General features: G+C 41.6%; 1 protein-coding gene across 1 annotated transcript in view; it reads left to right on the top strand.

Moving 5' to 3' along the window:
• The first annotated feature begins 10,070 nt into the window (after positions 1-10,070).
• cdh8 (cadherin 8) overlaps positions 10,071-14,252 on the top strand; it is an 87,841-nt gene continuing 83,659 nt past the window's right edge. The window contains exon 1 of the mRNA XM_029497716.1: positions 10,071-10,328. Within this exon, the coding sequence (XP_029353576.1) occupies positions 10,071-10,328 (258 nt within the window). The remainder of the gene's footprint in view (positions 10,329-14,252) is intronic.

The raw sequence follows: 14,252 nt of genomic DNA, 5'->3' as shown, positions 1-14,252 counted from the left end.
TATTGGGCTGTGGTCTGATGAAGAGAAAAAGATATTTGGAAGCACAGTTGAAATGATGATTATGGTATTTAACTTCCTTGGTTCCCTAACAGTCCTCTGAATGTTTCAAGTGAACACTTTACAATGATTTCATAGTTTTTTTTTTTAACTTGTCCCATCCCAACATGTATATCTATAACATGTGTATAAACATATGTACAGTAATTAAAAAAAAAAAAAAAAAAAGGGCATTTCACCCCATCCATATGACTTTCTAACACTGAGCCAGGTTCTTGCTCGAAGACTGAAACTGTCACTGCTGCACATGTGAGCAACTGCAGAATGTTTTTTTTTTTTTTGTTTGTTTTTTTTTGCCCAGATGTTCTTGACACAGAAGATTGAATTGTGGGTGACTTTTCCTTCATTTCCAATCTCAGGTCAACAATATACTGTGTCTAAATGTAGCAACAAAACATATCACCACTGAATGCCACTGCCATGTGCTACACCCTATCTCTGTTGGTCGTTGCCACACACTATCTTTTGTTTTGCAGCTCAATTTTTGTTGTTTTTGGGTGATTTAAATTTTTTTTTTTAAATTGTGTAATTTCTACCTATGCTGGTCTGTCATTCTATAGTCAGCATGGTTTGTGCAAGGATTTTTCAAATTTGACTGTTGACCAGCAGCAGCAAATTGTCCATCCTGAATCTTGCCATTTTTTTTTTTTTTTTATTATGTTCTTTGCATTGACTGTTTTAGCTCCACAGTAATGTGACATCCTTTGGCTAATTCCATGCAACAATGAAGTCCACATATAATTTAAACGAGAAAATAATAGAGAATATACTTCATTAAATTGTTTGGTTAATTAACATTTCACATGCTCTAAATAAACATCTGCTGATTCACCATTTCATCCTAAGATCAATGTTTTTCTCAGTATTTTTTCCAGACAGTTTGGGGTTCTTTATTATATTGCATTAATATTACATTCCAGCTATTCAATGGATTTTGGCACGTAGACATGGTCAAAATTATCTGCTGAAGCGTGAACTGAGTATCGGAATGAGAAAAAAGTAGGTTTCAGTGGCTTTGAATGAGACATTTGATGTACCAGACAGGCTGGAATATTTCAGGAACTGCTGATCTACTGCGATTTAAACATAACTCTCTATGGTTTAAAGGGCCAAAATGCTTTATTGACACCAGCAGAGGACCACACCAGGTGTCCGACCGTCAGCTAAGGACATGAACTGATGCATGAAAATTTGGAGTAAACAGCATGAAAGTCTGGAGCCACCCCGCCTTATACCGGCATATCAGGCTGATGGTGGTGGAATGATGCTGTCGGGGATAGTTTCTCTGCACAGTTTGGACCCCTGAGTACCAGTTGAGCATGGTTTAAACACCTCTGCCGATGTTATTATTGCTGCTGATCATTTCCATTGCTTTACAATCAGTGTACCATTCTCTGAGGGCTACTTCCAGCAGGATATGACACCATGTCCGAAAACTCAGATCATCACAAACCGGTTCCTTGAACATGACGAGTTCACTGTACTGGCCAACATACAGAGACAAAGACGATCACTCAGTCACACTCACACTGACGGGATATTTACCACCACCAATCAACCTAAAAATGCATTTCTTTGGTCGATGGAAGGAAACCGGAGTACAGAGCTATGCTGCTCTGCTAACCTTCATTCATTCATCTTCTACCACTTATCTGTTTCCGGGTCATGGAGGGTGCTGGAGCATATATATATATATATATATATATATATATGCTCCAGCACCCTCCATCTGCGTGCGTGAAAGTCTAATCTGTTGCTCGGGATTCTTGCTGTTGCAGCTCTTCAACCTTGGATACTCATTTGTTCCTTCATTCCCTCACCATCTTATTACATGCATCTCCTAATGAAGCACGAATGGAATTTCTGTTTGTTATATCAGCAGGGGTCAGAGGACTGTCCTGCATAATTGGAAAGTAAGTGGAATAGATATGTGAATGTAAATAAATAAGCCAAATGTAATTAATGAGGACCAATGATTCGACCGGTGATAATTAAATCTGCTGTGTTTTTCAATTTGCATGATTAAGATGTTAGTTAATGTTATGTTGTACCCACACGTTACAGGGTGTTCATTCTCAAAATGTCAACATATCAGAATTCTCAAGACTGCACTTAATTATCTTCAGGAGCTTTAAAACTATCAGCTAAATCAATTAACTTTAATCTGCAACCAATTAAAGTGTGACTTTTAGGAATGCTAATGTGCCACATGCTGTAGTTACATCTTGGCCTGCTCAAACACAGACATCACCCAAAATTCAATTTGCCACAAAAGTGTGGGGGATCGCTTGCGCACTTTGCATAATGTCTCAACAGGAAGTGTTTAAAAAATGTTTTTTCCTCACACTCAACTCAAATTAAGTTTTGTTTTATGCTGCGTTTTATGATTCAAAAGAGGGAAGAAGTGATTTGTATATTTTGACATTTTAAACAATTCATACCAGCTCCAAAAAATTTATAAATTAATAAAAAATAAAAATTAAGCCCTGGTGGATTTGAAGGAGCCAAATTGAAAGAACCTACCCAGGTTGTCAATTGTGCTGTTGCTGTTATACTGTCAACTGGAGAGGACAGCACCTGACAATTAAAAACTGAGTCAATCCAAGGCTTTCATGTCTATAAGTCGCAGGCATATTGAGTAGAGCACTTTTACCAATATGCAATTTTAGTGTTTTATTGATCAAGACAAGGGAATGAGGTGATAAGAGGGGAGGAGTAGGAAGAGTAGGACAATCATTTTGGACACACCGCTCTTCACACCTCACACACCCCCTTAACACCTAGACTCCATCATACCTCATGGATATCGTGACTGTAACCTCTCTTTTGCCCTAATGACCGCAGCAGTAGCCCAAACATTAGTGAGACACGTTTGTGACTGGAGGGGAAATTACATGAGTTTCAATCTCTGGATCACAAGGGAAATTGAGGGAACAGTAGTCCCAACTGTCCCACTTCCTTTAAAGCTGCAGAGTGAGATTTATTTTTATTTTTATTTTTATTTTTTTCCAGCAATGAAATGGCACCAGATGGGATAGATATATTACACAGTTTCATTCTGTATGTGAACAGTGACAACACCTCCATTGTTTGGAAGTCTTTTTTCTTCCAAAACAACCCATAACTCTTTTTCTCGTATGCCATCGCTATGGCTTAAGGACTGATTAAATTAAAGCAGTTAAAAATATTCTGATAGCGACAGGAGGTGGTTTGAAGAAACAAGTGTTGATGGCTGGTAGGTGATTGAGAGGTCACGTAAATTCCAACACTTTATGTTTGAGCTGCACCAACCGGTTGATCACTAGGTTGATTTGCACTAATCGTTGAATTTGTAATCAACAAATCTGAAAACAATTAATCTTTTAGTGCATTTCTTGAGATAAAATTCCATGATTACTTTATGTTCAGCCTCTCCTGTGTGAAGATCATCTACAGTTACATTTTGTAAGGTGTGATTTTTAACATGGAAATAATTAATCCTCCTTGGTTCCTCTTTTTTCGTCAATCCCGAGAAACCAATTAATTTGCAATGTAAAAGTAAATTAATAGACAATGAAAAAACTTGTGGCATACAGCAATAAATAATTTCACATTTTTTTTAAACAAAATACAAATACTTAAGAGTAAAAAAAAATACAAAATACAAATGAGCACTGTATGGGACTATAATGATGGAAATATATGGCACTTCTAAATAATTAGAAGGATTTTCAATCCATTGTGAATTTGAAGCCAGTCGACGCATTTCTCTGATGTAGACATGATGAGATAATGCACAGTTAGTAAACGTGCAACATAACTTTTGAAGTAATTGTAGCTATTACCACTTTTTTTTGCTTCTGCACAAGCATGGTGCATTATAGTGGCATCCGATGATTTAGTTGAGCTGTTGGAAAGATCAGAAGAGGGCTTGCTGGGAAATATATCTTAATATAATATCTGACTTTTGTTTCTCAGCAGGGAGTCCAAAATGATCTGTGGGTTCTCGGAAAGAGTCATTACTTGCACATCCACATGAGGTCAGTTGTCAGGAAAATGTAAACATGCTGTCATTTTTCACATCGAATGCATCTTTTCAGACAGCTAAATATCTTTCAGGTTGTATTGTGGATGAGCGTGGCCAGTCATGAGCAAATTGTAACTGTCAAGATGAGGCTAGCAGTCACGTCACACAGCAGCATCGGTGTGTACAAACCAATGACAGCAATGAAGGACAAGCAAAATACACTAAGGAAGGCGCATCAAAACTAAAAACATAATTTATGGTTGGCTTTCAAAGCCTCAGGCTGGAGGCTCTTTCAAGGTAGACTGCTCATCAGGATGAGTGATACGTCAGAAACTTGGTGAAATTGTGAGCCACTGGCAGGGTGGAAGGTTATGTGTCTTTTAGAGTCTCTACACCTGCTTTAATAGCTCATATTCTTGCTAATTTGAGAATATACTGATGTGAATATCAACAATTATGACCTAACTTGTGCCTTTGATGGCAACCAATGACAAACAAGCAAGGTTGTAGGTTGCTATATGGGCAGTAGGGACATGCCCACACTAATAGCTGACCGAAATTGTCCACATTGTCTTTTGAGTGAGGTCATTTGCATCATTTCTATGTGTTCTCCAGGCAGCTACGTCTCCAAGACGACTGATTTATGCATACTAGCATTTGATTTGCTCAAAGCGTGAAGAATATCTTGAGGCACACAAGATGTATGAATGCTGCATTTACTTCTAGAAACAAAGGAGGTGAGCCTGGATCAGTGTGCTGACAACAGTAAGTCATCAGCGCTGTCAGTCCAGACCTCAAGCACTGGTGAAAATGTAGCATTTCACCCTGTCCTCACTGCACAGAACACACAACTTTATGTTGTCCATACCAACAGATTGTCGAGATGCTGTGGATATAAACCCACTGACAGAGACTTAAGAAACTTTTTCTTTCACAAACCAGAAAAAGTTACAGCCAGAAGCCATGTTGGCCTGTAGTGAAAACCTGCTACGTATAATGTCACCAGTGTGTTCATATCGATGAAGATGAGCTACACTCAACTGTTAGAGAAGGTTAACTTGGAGCGCGCTTAAAGGGAGAAAGGGGAACTGAACATAAGTGTCATAAAAATATCTGATGCAAAGATATTGTTCTTCTATCTTTCCTGTTAACAAATAGCCAAAATGTACCTTCTTGCAGTCCTTGATTTATTATTGTACACAGTTTTTATTTTAATGAAAATCCAAATGTTTAATGTTGAAAAACCATTTGCTTGACATCATTAAAAAGCCCTCTTTCAGCAGGGTTGTTCTGTCCCTCCCAGTGGGGTGACCAAACCTACACCCGTCGCATACGGGAAATTTTAAATCAAGCAAAAAAACTCTCCGCATAGTTACAGTCCCTGTGGTGGTGACTTTTTGTGTGGCACCTCAGATGTGGAAGTCTGCGGCGCATGCCGCAACAGCTCTGTGATTAATACCTCTGACAAAGCAGTAACTAATGATCGATTGAGGATGCTTGGGTTCTAAAGACTATTTCCCCTTCACTTACTTTGCCTATTTCAAAGCCATCTGATATTTTGAGCACCAGCGGGGACCATGTCAGTGGAATTATCAGTAATTTAAAGCTGGAGCGTTCTCATTTACACATAACTCACAGACTGAGATTGGGAAGGATTTGATCATTTCAGATGGTCCTGATGTCAGCAAGGCCTTCATCTGAACTTTTTCGAGCGGGTGCTGAGAAAAACAGCGATCCCAACACATTCTTATAACATTATATATTCTTCTATTAAGCATAATTCAAGGCTTGCGCTTTGAAGTTTGACACGTTTTCTGTTGTGTTTGTGCGTATCTGTCAGACGGATCAAGCAGAAGATTAGACTGCCTCTAAAAATGTAATTAAACCATGCCAACAGCTTCAGTTACTGTCATCTGCTCTCTGGTTGTTTATTTAGCATAATGTAAAGTGATTTTAAATTAACGCCAACCACCTCCCTCCCTGAGTGGGCCTTTTTTTTTTATACACTAAACTCTATTCACACATACTTGAAGTGCTCTGAATGTCCGTCAATGAAATCTTAATTCATACCAAGTGAGAGAAACACAGCTCAACATTTACAGGCTAATGTATAATGCAGCAGAAGTTTTTAAAAATGATGATTGGAGAATTCCCCACTGAAACGCAGTAGCAATATTAAAGCATGTGAGTGGGAGGAAAATTAAATGGTAGAGAAATAAATAATGGTCGACTTGATGTCTTTGCTAATTGGGATCTCTGGCACTTGGGTCAGAAGGCCTCCTGCAGGCGAAGCCTAAGAGGAATGCTTCTGTAACATTGAGGTGGTGAGGAACAATAACATGCCATGCTCCCAGACAAACTCTTTCACTCATTGACTGACACTTGTTACCACCGCCGCGTGCACTCCCATCACGAGGTCGAGCCGGTGGGAGTGTAACATCGCTGGCGGAGCGGCGGAGAATAACGCTGAGGCTGTGTTTAAATGCTCAAATGATCTTCCTGAACTGCTTCTCACAGCTGAGGGAGAGTGTTGTGTGTCAGACAGTGCACTGACCATCCTCTCCTGATGCACTCATAAAGGCCTACCCCCCCCACCCTCCCAAAGGCCTGCCTGGCTGCTGCCAAGTAGCCTCACAAACACTAGAGGGCTCTCTCCATGGACAGCAAGATGGGCAACCCCCCACCCCCCCCCTCTCCACTTCTTCTCTGCTGTCACTCTCACACACTACTGCACTCACACACAAGCACTCGCATTCAGCTATGCCATGATGAGCATGACCTTTTCACTGACTGTCTTAATAAAACCTGTGCAACACTTTCCCTGCTCCTTGTATTTTAATAGCCCGGGCTTTAGTGTTGTTTTTATGCACATAATTTCCTCTCGTGTAAATGCATGTGTCAAGAATACAAATCAACCAAAGTTCAGAACAGTCAGGAGAGGAGGAGGAAACTGGGGGGGGGGGGCTGCACGAGACGGAATATAGTTCTTTGACTCTCCATTGTGCCAGCGGGGGCCACAGTGCACGTGCGTCCATCTGTTCATTGCTTAACCCTATCAAGTGACAGTGTAAATGAGCAGCCTCGGCTTCGTTTCACCGATCGCCTGGCCTCTTTCATTCCACTAATAAGGGAGAGAAGTGAGGACGAACTGAAAGCGTCGCTGCGTTAGAGCAGCGTTGGGAGGAAGAGGGGGCTGGGGGGGGGCTGTGGAAGAGAGGACCTCACCTTGTGCGCACGTTTTTGATATCTGCAGTGGCGGCAATGTGAGACCGATAACCTTTTTTTTATCATTATTTTTTTTCTTTTTTTTTTACGCGTCCTTGCCCGTGCGGAGCGGCGCGCGTTCATTTGCGCGCCTGTTGACCCGGCTCCTCATCAACCCAATGAACGCCGCGGAGGGGAGGCTCTCTTAGCCGCCGTGCATCTCTCCTCCATCTCCTCCTCACTTTTCCAGTCGGCCAGCGAGCCCGTCGGAGCTCTCAACTAACAAACCCCAACAACACTGTCAGTCTGCCTTGACAAACTGCACGGAGGATTTCTAGCCCCTCGACTGTCCGCATTTTTTTTTTTTGGCTCCGTCCCCCAGCAGCCAACTCGAACGAAACGCATTGGACTTTTTTTTCTTTCTTTTTTTTTTTTTTTTTTTTGCGTATTTTCAAGGAGGTGGGGGGGTTGGAGGAAAAAAAATCTATATTTCAACGATGAAATGATGCAGCAGCACAGAAGGATGCAAGTCTCAGTAGTAAGTAAATCCCGTCACCATCACATATAAACCTAACAGGTATCACTGTTGTACGCTGGTGTTTTGTGGATTTAATAGGACTTCCCTTCAATCCATCGCGGAGCTTAAGTACATTTTTCCCCCCCGGCGGATTTTCACGAGCGAGATGACACGAGCAAGTCTACAGAAAGGTCTGCAACTTAGGCTTCCTTCTTTATTCACATTTGACTTGGCTCCGTCGCGCACATGTGATGTTCACATATGTTTTTAATCTCTGGTAAACTGCGCTGCTTGCGCGCACCGGTCCCATATATGACGCACCGAGATGGACCGACGGGAAACACTGGTCTCTTCAAATGGGTAAAAAACTTAAGAGAGAGGGAGAGGGGGCAATTTTGGGTATGTGCTGCGGACTGTTGCAGAGGTGTAGAAAAGAAAAAAAAGGCAAGTGAAGACCCTTAAACTTCGTGGATTGGTTGGCGGTTTTTCCTTTTCAGATCGGCTCATCGTAGAAACTGAGGAGGGAATCGCTGCCCGGCTTGGTTCTCCTACCTTGGACAGCTCCTCCGCTGCCGGCGCTCCGTTCCTCCGCAGAGTAGTCTGGACCGGAGCTGTCCAACCCCCGTGGTGCTGAAACCACTTGCTTAGTCACGCGCCTTGGTGACTTGATAATGGACTAAAAAAAACAGAGAAAGAGAAGAGAAAAACAAACCTCCCATTTTCACGTTATATCCTATGTGGACCATAATTTTTCTGTTTTATGACATGTATATTAGAATTTATTAACCTGGTTAATAAACTCGGGTTGGTGCCGGTAGTTGGTGAATGCCACGGTAACTCGAATCCCTCCACACTTTACGGTGTTGCAGTTGCCTTCAGGTGGAGTACATTACAGCTTATTGTCCTTGGAATTGCACTGCTGGAGCCGTGTATTACTCCACAGCGCCTATGACCACGGTGACATACTGCGTGTAGTAAAAGTTATCAAAACTAACAGTGACACTGTGCTGAAAGCCAGCCATTCAGTGGGCTGATAGCATGCCCACCTACATCAGTTTAGCTGAGGACAACTCACAGCGAGCCCTTTGTGTCTGCGCTTTTTTGGCCTCTGGTTTTGCATTCTGGCGAACAATACAACATCAGTGTGTGGTTCTCTGAAACCACTAAGCTGGTGAGATGGATGTAAGAGCTCAAGCTGCTTTTGATTGAAGGGCAAAATTTGCATCTGGTTGCATTTTTTTTTGTTCCTATGTCACAGCAGTGTAACTCTGTTGTAATTAATTTGGTTATTTAGTTTGATCAAGGAAAAAGTTTTCGTACATGCTTATCAGAATACAGCAGCTCCAATGTAATACTGCACTTCTGATTAACTGACTTAAACATGCCTCTAAATACCTTCACAATGATCGCACCAGGACCACTGTAATATCAGTGAGCTGCAGCGCTGTTGAAATTGTGGCGCTCACCTGCAACCAGCCTCTTTCTTTAATACTGACACTTCTGCACGCATTTCATGCACGGAGGAATTTGATTGCAGCATCACGGGGCATTTCACCCGAAATGTATCGGCAAAACATTAATCACAAGAAACATGTAATTGCTCTCAATCTTTCAAGGATAATCCCCAGAACAACACATTAAAACAACACAATCTGATGTGATGGGGCTCCATAACCTCAGAATACAGATACTCGTTTTGTTGTGTAATCATAGCAGGATGACACAAAAACAAGATTAAAATAAAGACTCGTGGCTGCCGCAGACAGATCATTTGTGATGATGAAGTGACATCTTGTCCTAGAATGAGAATTTCCTTCCAGTTTTTTTTATATAATAAATCCCTTTTTTCTTTCTCTTTGGCTCCCTGAAAAGAAAATTTTCTCTCCTTCTGTCATTTTGCCCATCTTGTCCGATTTTTTTTTTTTTAAATGTTTATTTGCCTGTTTATTTTCTTATTCCTACCTCTCTTTCTCCCCAACACGCTGACAACTCCTCACAAGACATCTAACAAACTGTAATTGCTTCCTTGCAGGTCTTCCCCTCGGAATAATGCCAAATGGATGCTGTGCGGAGCACCTCAGCCCCTCTCCGACTGCTATGGAGGCATACCATGCAAGTGACCTTTAACACACCATGAATGCAAGCTTTGTCGTTCAAAGAGGACACAAGTACCCTTTCTTTATCTGAGGAGCTGTTGATCTAAAGAAAGTAGGGGGAGACAAGACAAAGCGAGAGAAGAGTGTCGTTAAACAAACAAACAAACAATCAAAAACACACAAGGACAGGATGCCAAAGCGGTCCGAGGAGATGCTCATGGATCTGTGGATGTCCTTGTTGCTGGTGTGGATTACTTGTGTTCCCTGCGTGTCTATGTCTCCTATCATAGGCCAGTCCAAAAGTACACATACTGGTGGGTCCACAGCAGTGGCGAGCGGTCTTGGCGAAGGACAAAGATTACTGAGCCGCGCCAAGAGAGGATGGGTTTGGAATCAAATGTTTGTGCTGGAGGAATTTACTGGACCAGATCCAATTCTAGTTGGCAGGGTGAGTGTGCTGTGATTGTCAGCATTATATTAAGCTTGCTTATCGTGTGGAAACATTAATTCGGCCATTTGAATGCTCCCTCCATTTTTTTTTCATCCCATGGGCAGTGATGGGAGGGTTTTGGTTGTGTGCGTATGTGTGTGTGTGTGTGTGTGCGTGTGTGTTTGTGTGTCTGGGGGGGGTGAGGTGGATCTCCAAATATTTTTGGAAATAATTATACTCCCATCAACAAATGGTGGCAACATTATTCCGCTGTTTCGGATGTCCTTGAAAACGCTGTAGCAGTCACACAGATTATTACTGTTTTTTTATTTTATTTATTTTAACCAGCTACTCTCTCCACACAAACAGCATATGCCCGAGAACAAATGTTTTCAATTTTTTTTTTTTAATCTACCATTGTTGTCCACATCCACATTTGTTTCCTGCAAAGGCATGTGTTACAAATTGTGCATAGCGCGGATAAGAGCGGGGGGGGGGGGTGTATTTTAGATATGGGCAGTTTTATCCATTGTGGCTCTGTAATGAACAGAACTGTGGGCTAATCCTGCTGCTAAGGGCCACCTGCTCCCTGGCGTGGAAGTCAGGCAGGTTTCAGGAAAGGGGAAGGTTGCTGGCCAGCCTGGCCAAAGCAGCTTGTTCACAGCTCATTGCTGGAAACTCACCTGGGGAGAGTGAGCCTGGCAATCACGTCTGCCTTTCTCCCCTGGAATTTCACCCAGCCACTCTGGCATGAGTGCACACCATCAAGCAAAATATTTTATCTCATTCAGTAATAGCTTTTGAAAACAGTGTTTTGGTGCTTAATATTTGATAAATAGTGGGTATGCCTTCTTACTTATGACATATGTGATAAATGTTGTTTGTAACCCTTCACACAGGGCACCTAATCTAAAGCAAAAGAAAAAAGCTGGCTTCATTTTTATTGCACAGGAAAAATAAGTCACATGTTCTCCAAGTAAATAATTTTAGTATAGTTTAATCATTTTAGTCCTCTTAAACCAGTTTTTTTCCCTCTCTCTTTCTCAAGTATTGTCATATGGTTGCATCAATTAAACATTTGCCACCATGCGGGATTTGCACCTGTGTTTTCTAAATACCATATGAACACAAAAATGCTGTTAAGTGATGCATTAATTTTTTAGGCGAGTCAATTAGACAGCCTCTGCTGGATTTGACAATGGCTGCTCATCAAAATGCTGAAACAAAGAAACGCTCACCAGTGTTCATCCATGAGCTGTTATTTTCCATTTGAAAGATGGAAATAGTGTCAAAGATTTTGACTGGTCAGTTGGCAAACCCTCATATATGTATTGATAAATCACCTGAAAAAAACAAACAAAAACAAGTACCTCAAGTGTAAGGTAAGAAAAGATGCTGATGATGGAGTTTTGATTCATAATTCTGAGCTCACATTCACTGTACCGTGTGCCTCTGGCCCGAGTATGAAGCCTTCTGCAGATCAAGCTCAATCCCAGTCATAATGAATGCTTTTTCTCAAGGTCTCAACTAATGTTTTGCAACAAATTAGAATTTGGATAGGTTACTCATAGGTGTGAGCATCCTATTGTTGAAGGACAGTGCAGGAGATTGGGTATGGGGTAGAGAAGGCGGGGGGGGGGGGGTAGCTCTGGGGCAAAGAAGAACGTGGCTTGCCTTTTTGCGAGGTGATGATGATGGGTTGCGTTCACTGCAAGGTTAAGTGCTCATGAGTATGCCTGGCAGAGCTAAGATAAGTTCTATGTTAAACCAAGATGGCACTGTATTGGTTTAAGAGTATAAATCTCTCCGCTGTCTCAGTACCTCTGTCTGCTTTTTCCTCCCCTTTCTCTGTATTTCTCACACTTAATTAAAGAATGAATCAAATTGGGTGGGAGGTCTGATTCAAATGGCTAATACAGCTCTGTGAGTGAGTATTTTGCTGAATTTCCTCAGCTGTGTGTGTGAGGCGGCCTGTGTCTGTGGTTATGGGTTGATTGTCAAAGACATCCAGACCAGACCAAGATTGGACTTTTTCCATCCCATAGTGTTTTTTTTTTTTTTTTTTTTTTGCTGATGCACTTTGAGTTTTAATCATCCATGTATCCCCAGTCTTCGTCAGTGACAGGGCTCTCTTCATCTATCCCAACATTGGGATTGAGCGTGAGATATGGTTTGTGTGAGAGGAATGGGGAGAAGAGATTGTCCCACTGATTTTTTTGAACAGTGTGCCATCCTCTGTGTTCCTTCTCTCTATGCAGAGTATTAGCATGAAGGCAGGACAGCAGGGTAAGGAGTGGGCGGGTGGAATGAAGAGGTGTGGAAGAGTGAGAAGGACGACCACAAGGTGTGACAGAGGCACCCCTCCCTTTATTTTCCTATTCTTTCGCAGCGCATTGTTTCCTGACATTGTGATTCACGGAACGGTGCATTTGTCAGCCCCCATCAGTCCCATTGGCGTCAGGGAGGCAGACATGCAGTACCTGTTAAAGTGAAGCAGGGAGACAGCTGTGAAAGCTTGTTGCTCAGCTGTGGCTTAAAATTAACACGATGTTGGAAGGGATTTCAGGATTACTCATCATGAGCCAGGGACGGTTTAGAAATAACCCGTCATTAAGAATAAAAATAGGCAAATGGAGTGTGAATGTAGATAGGTCTGAATGGATCACTCATAAGCACTGATCTAGGGAACCTGCATTTACTCGTTGACACCAAGTGGGAGATGCCACTTGAGCATGTAAAGGCTCTCATGTAGACCACTGGAGGGAAAGGGGAGGGTAATTTTATGCAAAGCAGCTCTTGATTTACCGTTTGAGTGTAATTGAGAAGCATAGCCAGGTTTTTAAAATAACGAGAAAGATTTTACACAAAGTGGATGTAATCCTCTTTTATAATTTTGGCCTATTTGAACCTTATGTGACCGTCAGCCATGTTTATACAAAAGTTGGCTCCTTCAATTAAAGGACTTTCAATTATTCACACAGAAAAAACAAGCAACTCGTTTACATCAGGCCATTAAAGGCAAAACAACGCAGGACAAAGCATGAGCAAATTGCTGTGTTTGCACCAAAGGAGAATACGCTTTCTTTGTAGCATGAGGCAGATAGCACAGAAATATCTCACAGCCTCTGATGTAACTTTTCAAGAAATCTTTACTTTCTCAGCGATCATTTAGCATGTGGTGTGGGGATCAACAGTGATGGATGCAAGTCTGTGGAGTTGTAGTGCAGATGAGGTAAATTGACTGATCCCTCATCCTGTTGTCCAGCACTTTTATCCCCCACGGCATCGTATGTGTTTTTCAACAAAGAGAATTAATAATCAACCATTAATATTCATTAATTCAGGCGGAACGTGGAGATTGCAAGGACTGACAGCGATACAGAAAGAAGAAAGGCTTTGATTATTGATTCAGCATAGACAACGGATATGTCCATAAAAAAAATATGCTTTGTCTTTGTTCATGCATGTGCAAGGAGAAGGAAACACAAGCTTCGTTCTTTCAAACAAGCTGTTTGACAGGGTCCCCAAGAAGATAGGCCAGAGAGATATCACATTGGTGGTTTTTCCTGCAAACAAAAGACATTCGATGTGATATAAGACATATTTCCCCGAAAAAATTGAAGACCTTTCTCTAGTGCTGACTTAGTCTGAAATACTCCAGTCCTCCTTTCTTGTTTTCACTTATAAATGTTCATTCAACTCAAACTGATAAGAGGCCACGACTTAGATTTGGGAATAGCAGTTGCTTCAAGCATTTATGTGAGGCCTAAAGGTTTATCTACTGAATAGTATACCTTAATAAGCAAAAATATCATGGATCGCCATGTTAGAAGTTAAGATTGAAGGGCTTCTTTTTGTGTGTGGTAAACACCACCATGATCTTTCAAATTCAATCTAGACCTTTTTGTTGCTTTTGTTGCTTTCTGCACTTTGGACTGCTAG

Source organism: Echeneis naucrates, chromosome 3 (genome assembly GCF_900963305.1).
Source record: "Echeneis naucrates chromosome 3, fEcheNa1.1, whole genome shotgun sequence".
In the NCBI taxonomy this organism is placed as follows: Eukaryota; Metazoa; Chordata; class Actinopteri; order Carangiformes; family Echeneidae; genus Echeneis; species Echeneis naucrates.
Note: the sequence above shows the minus strand (reverse complement) of the source record. Positions and strands in the feature narration are given on the sequence as shown.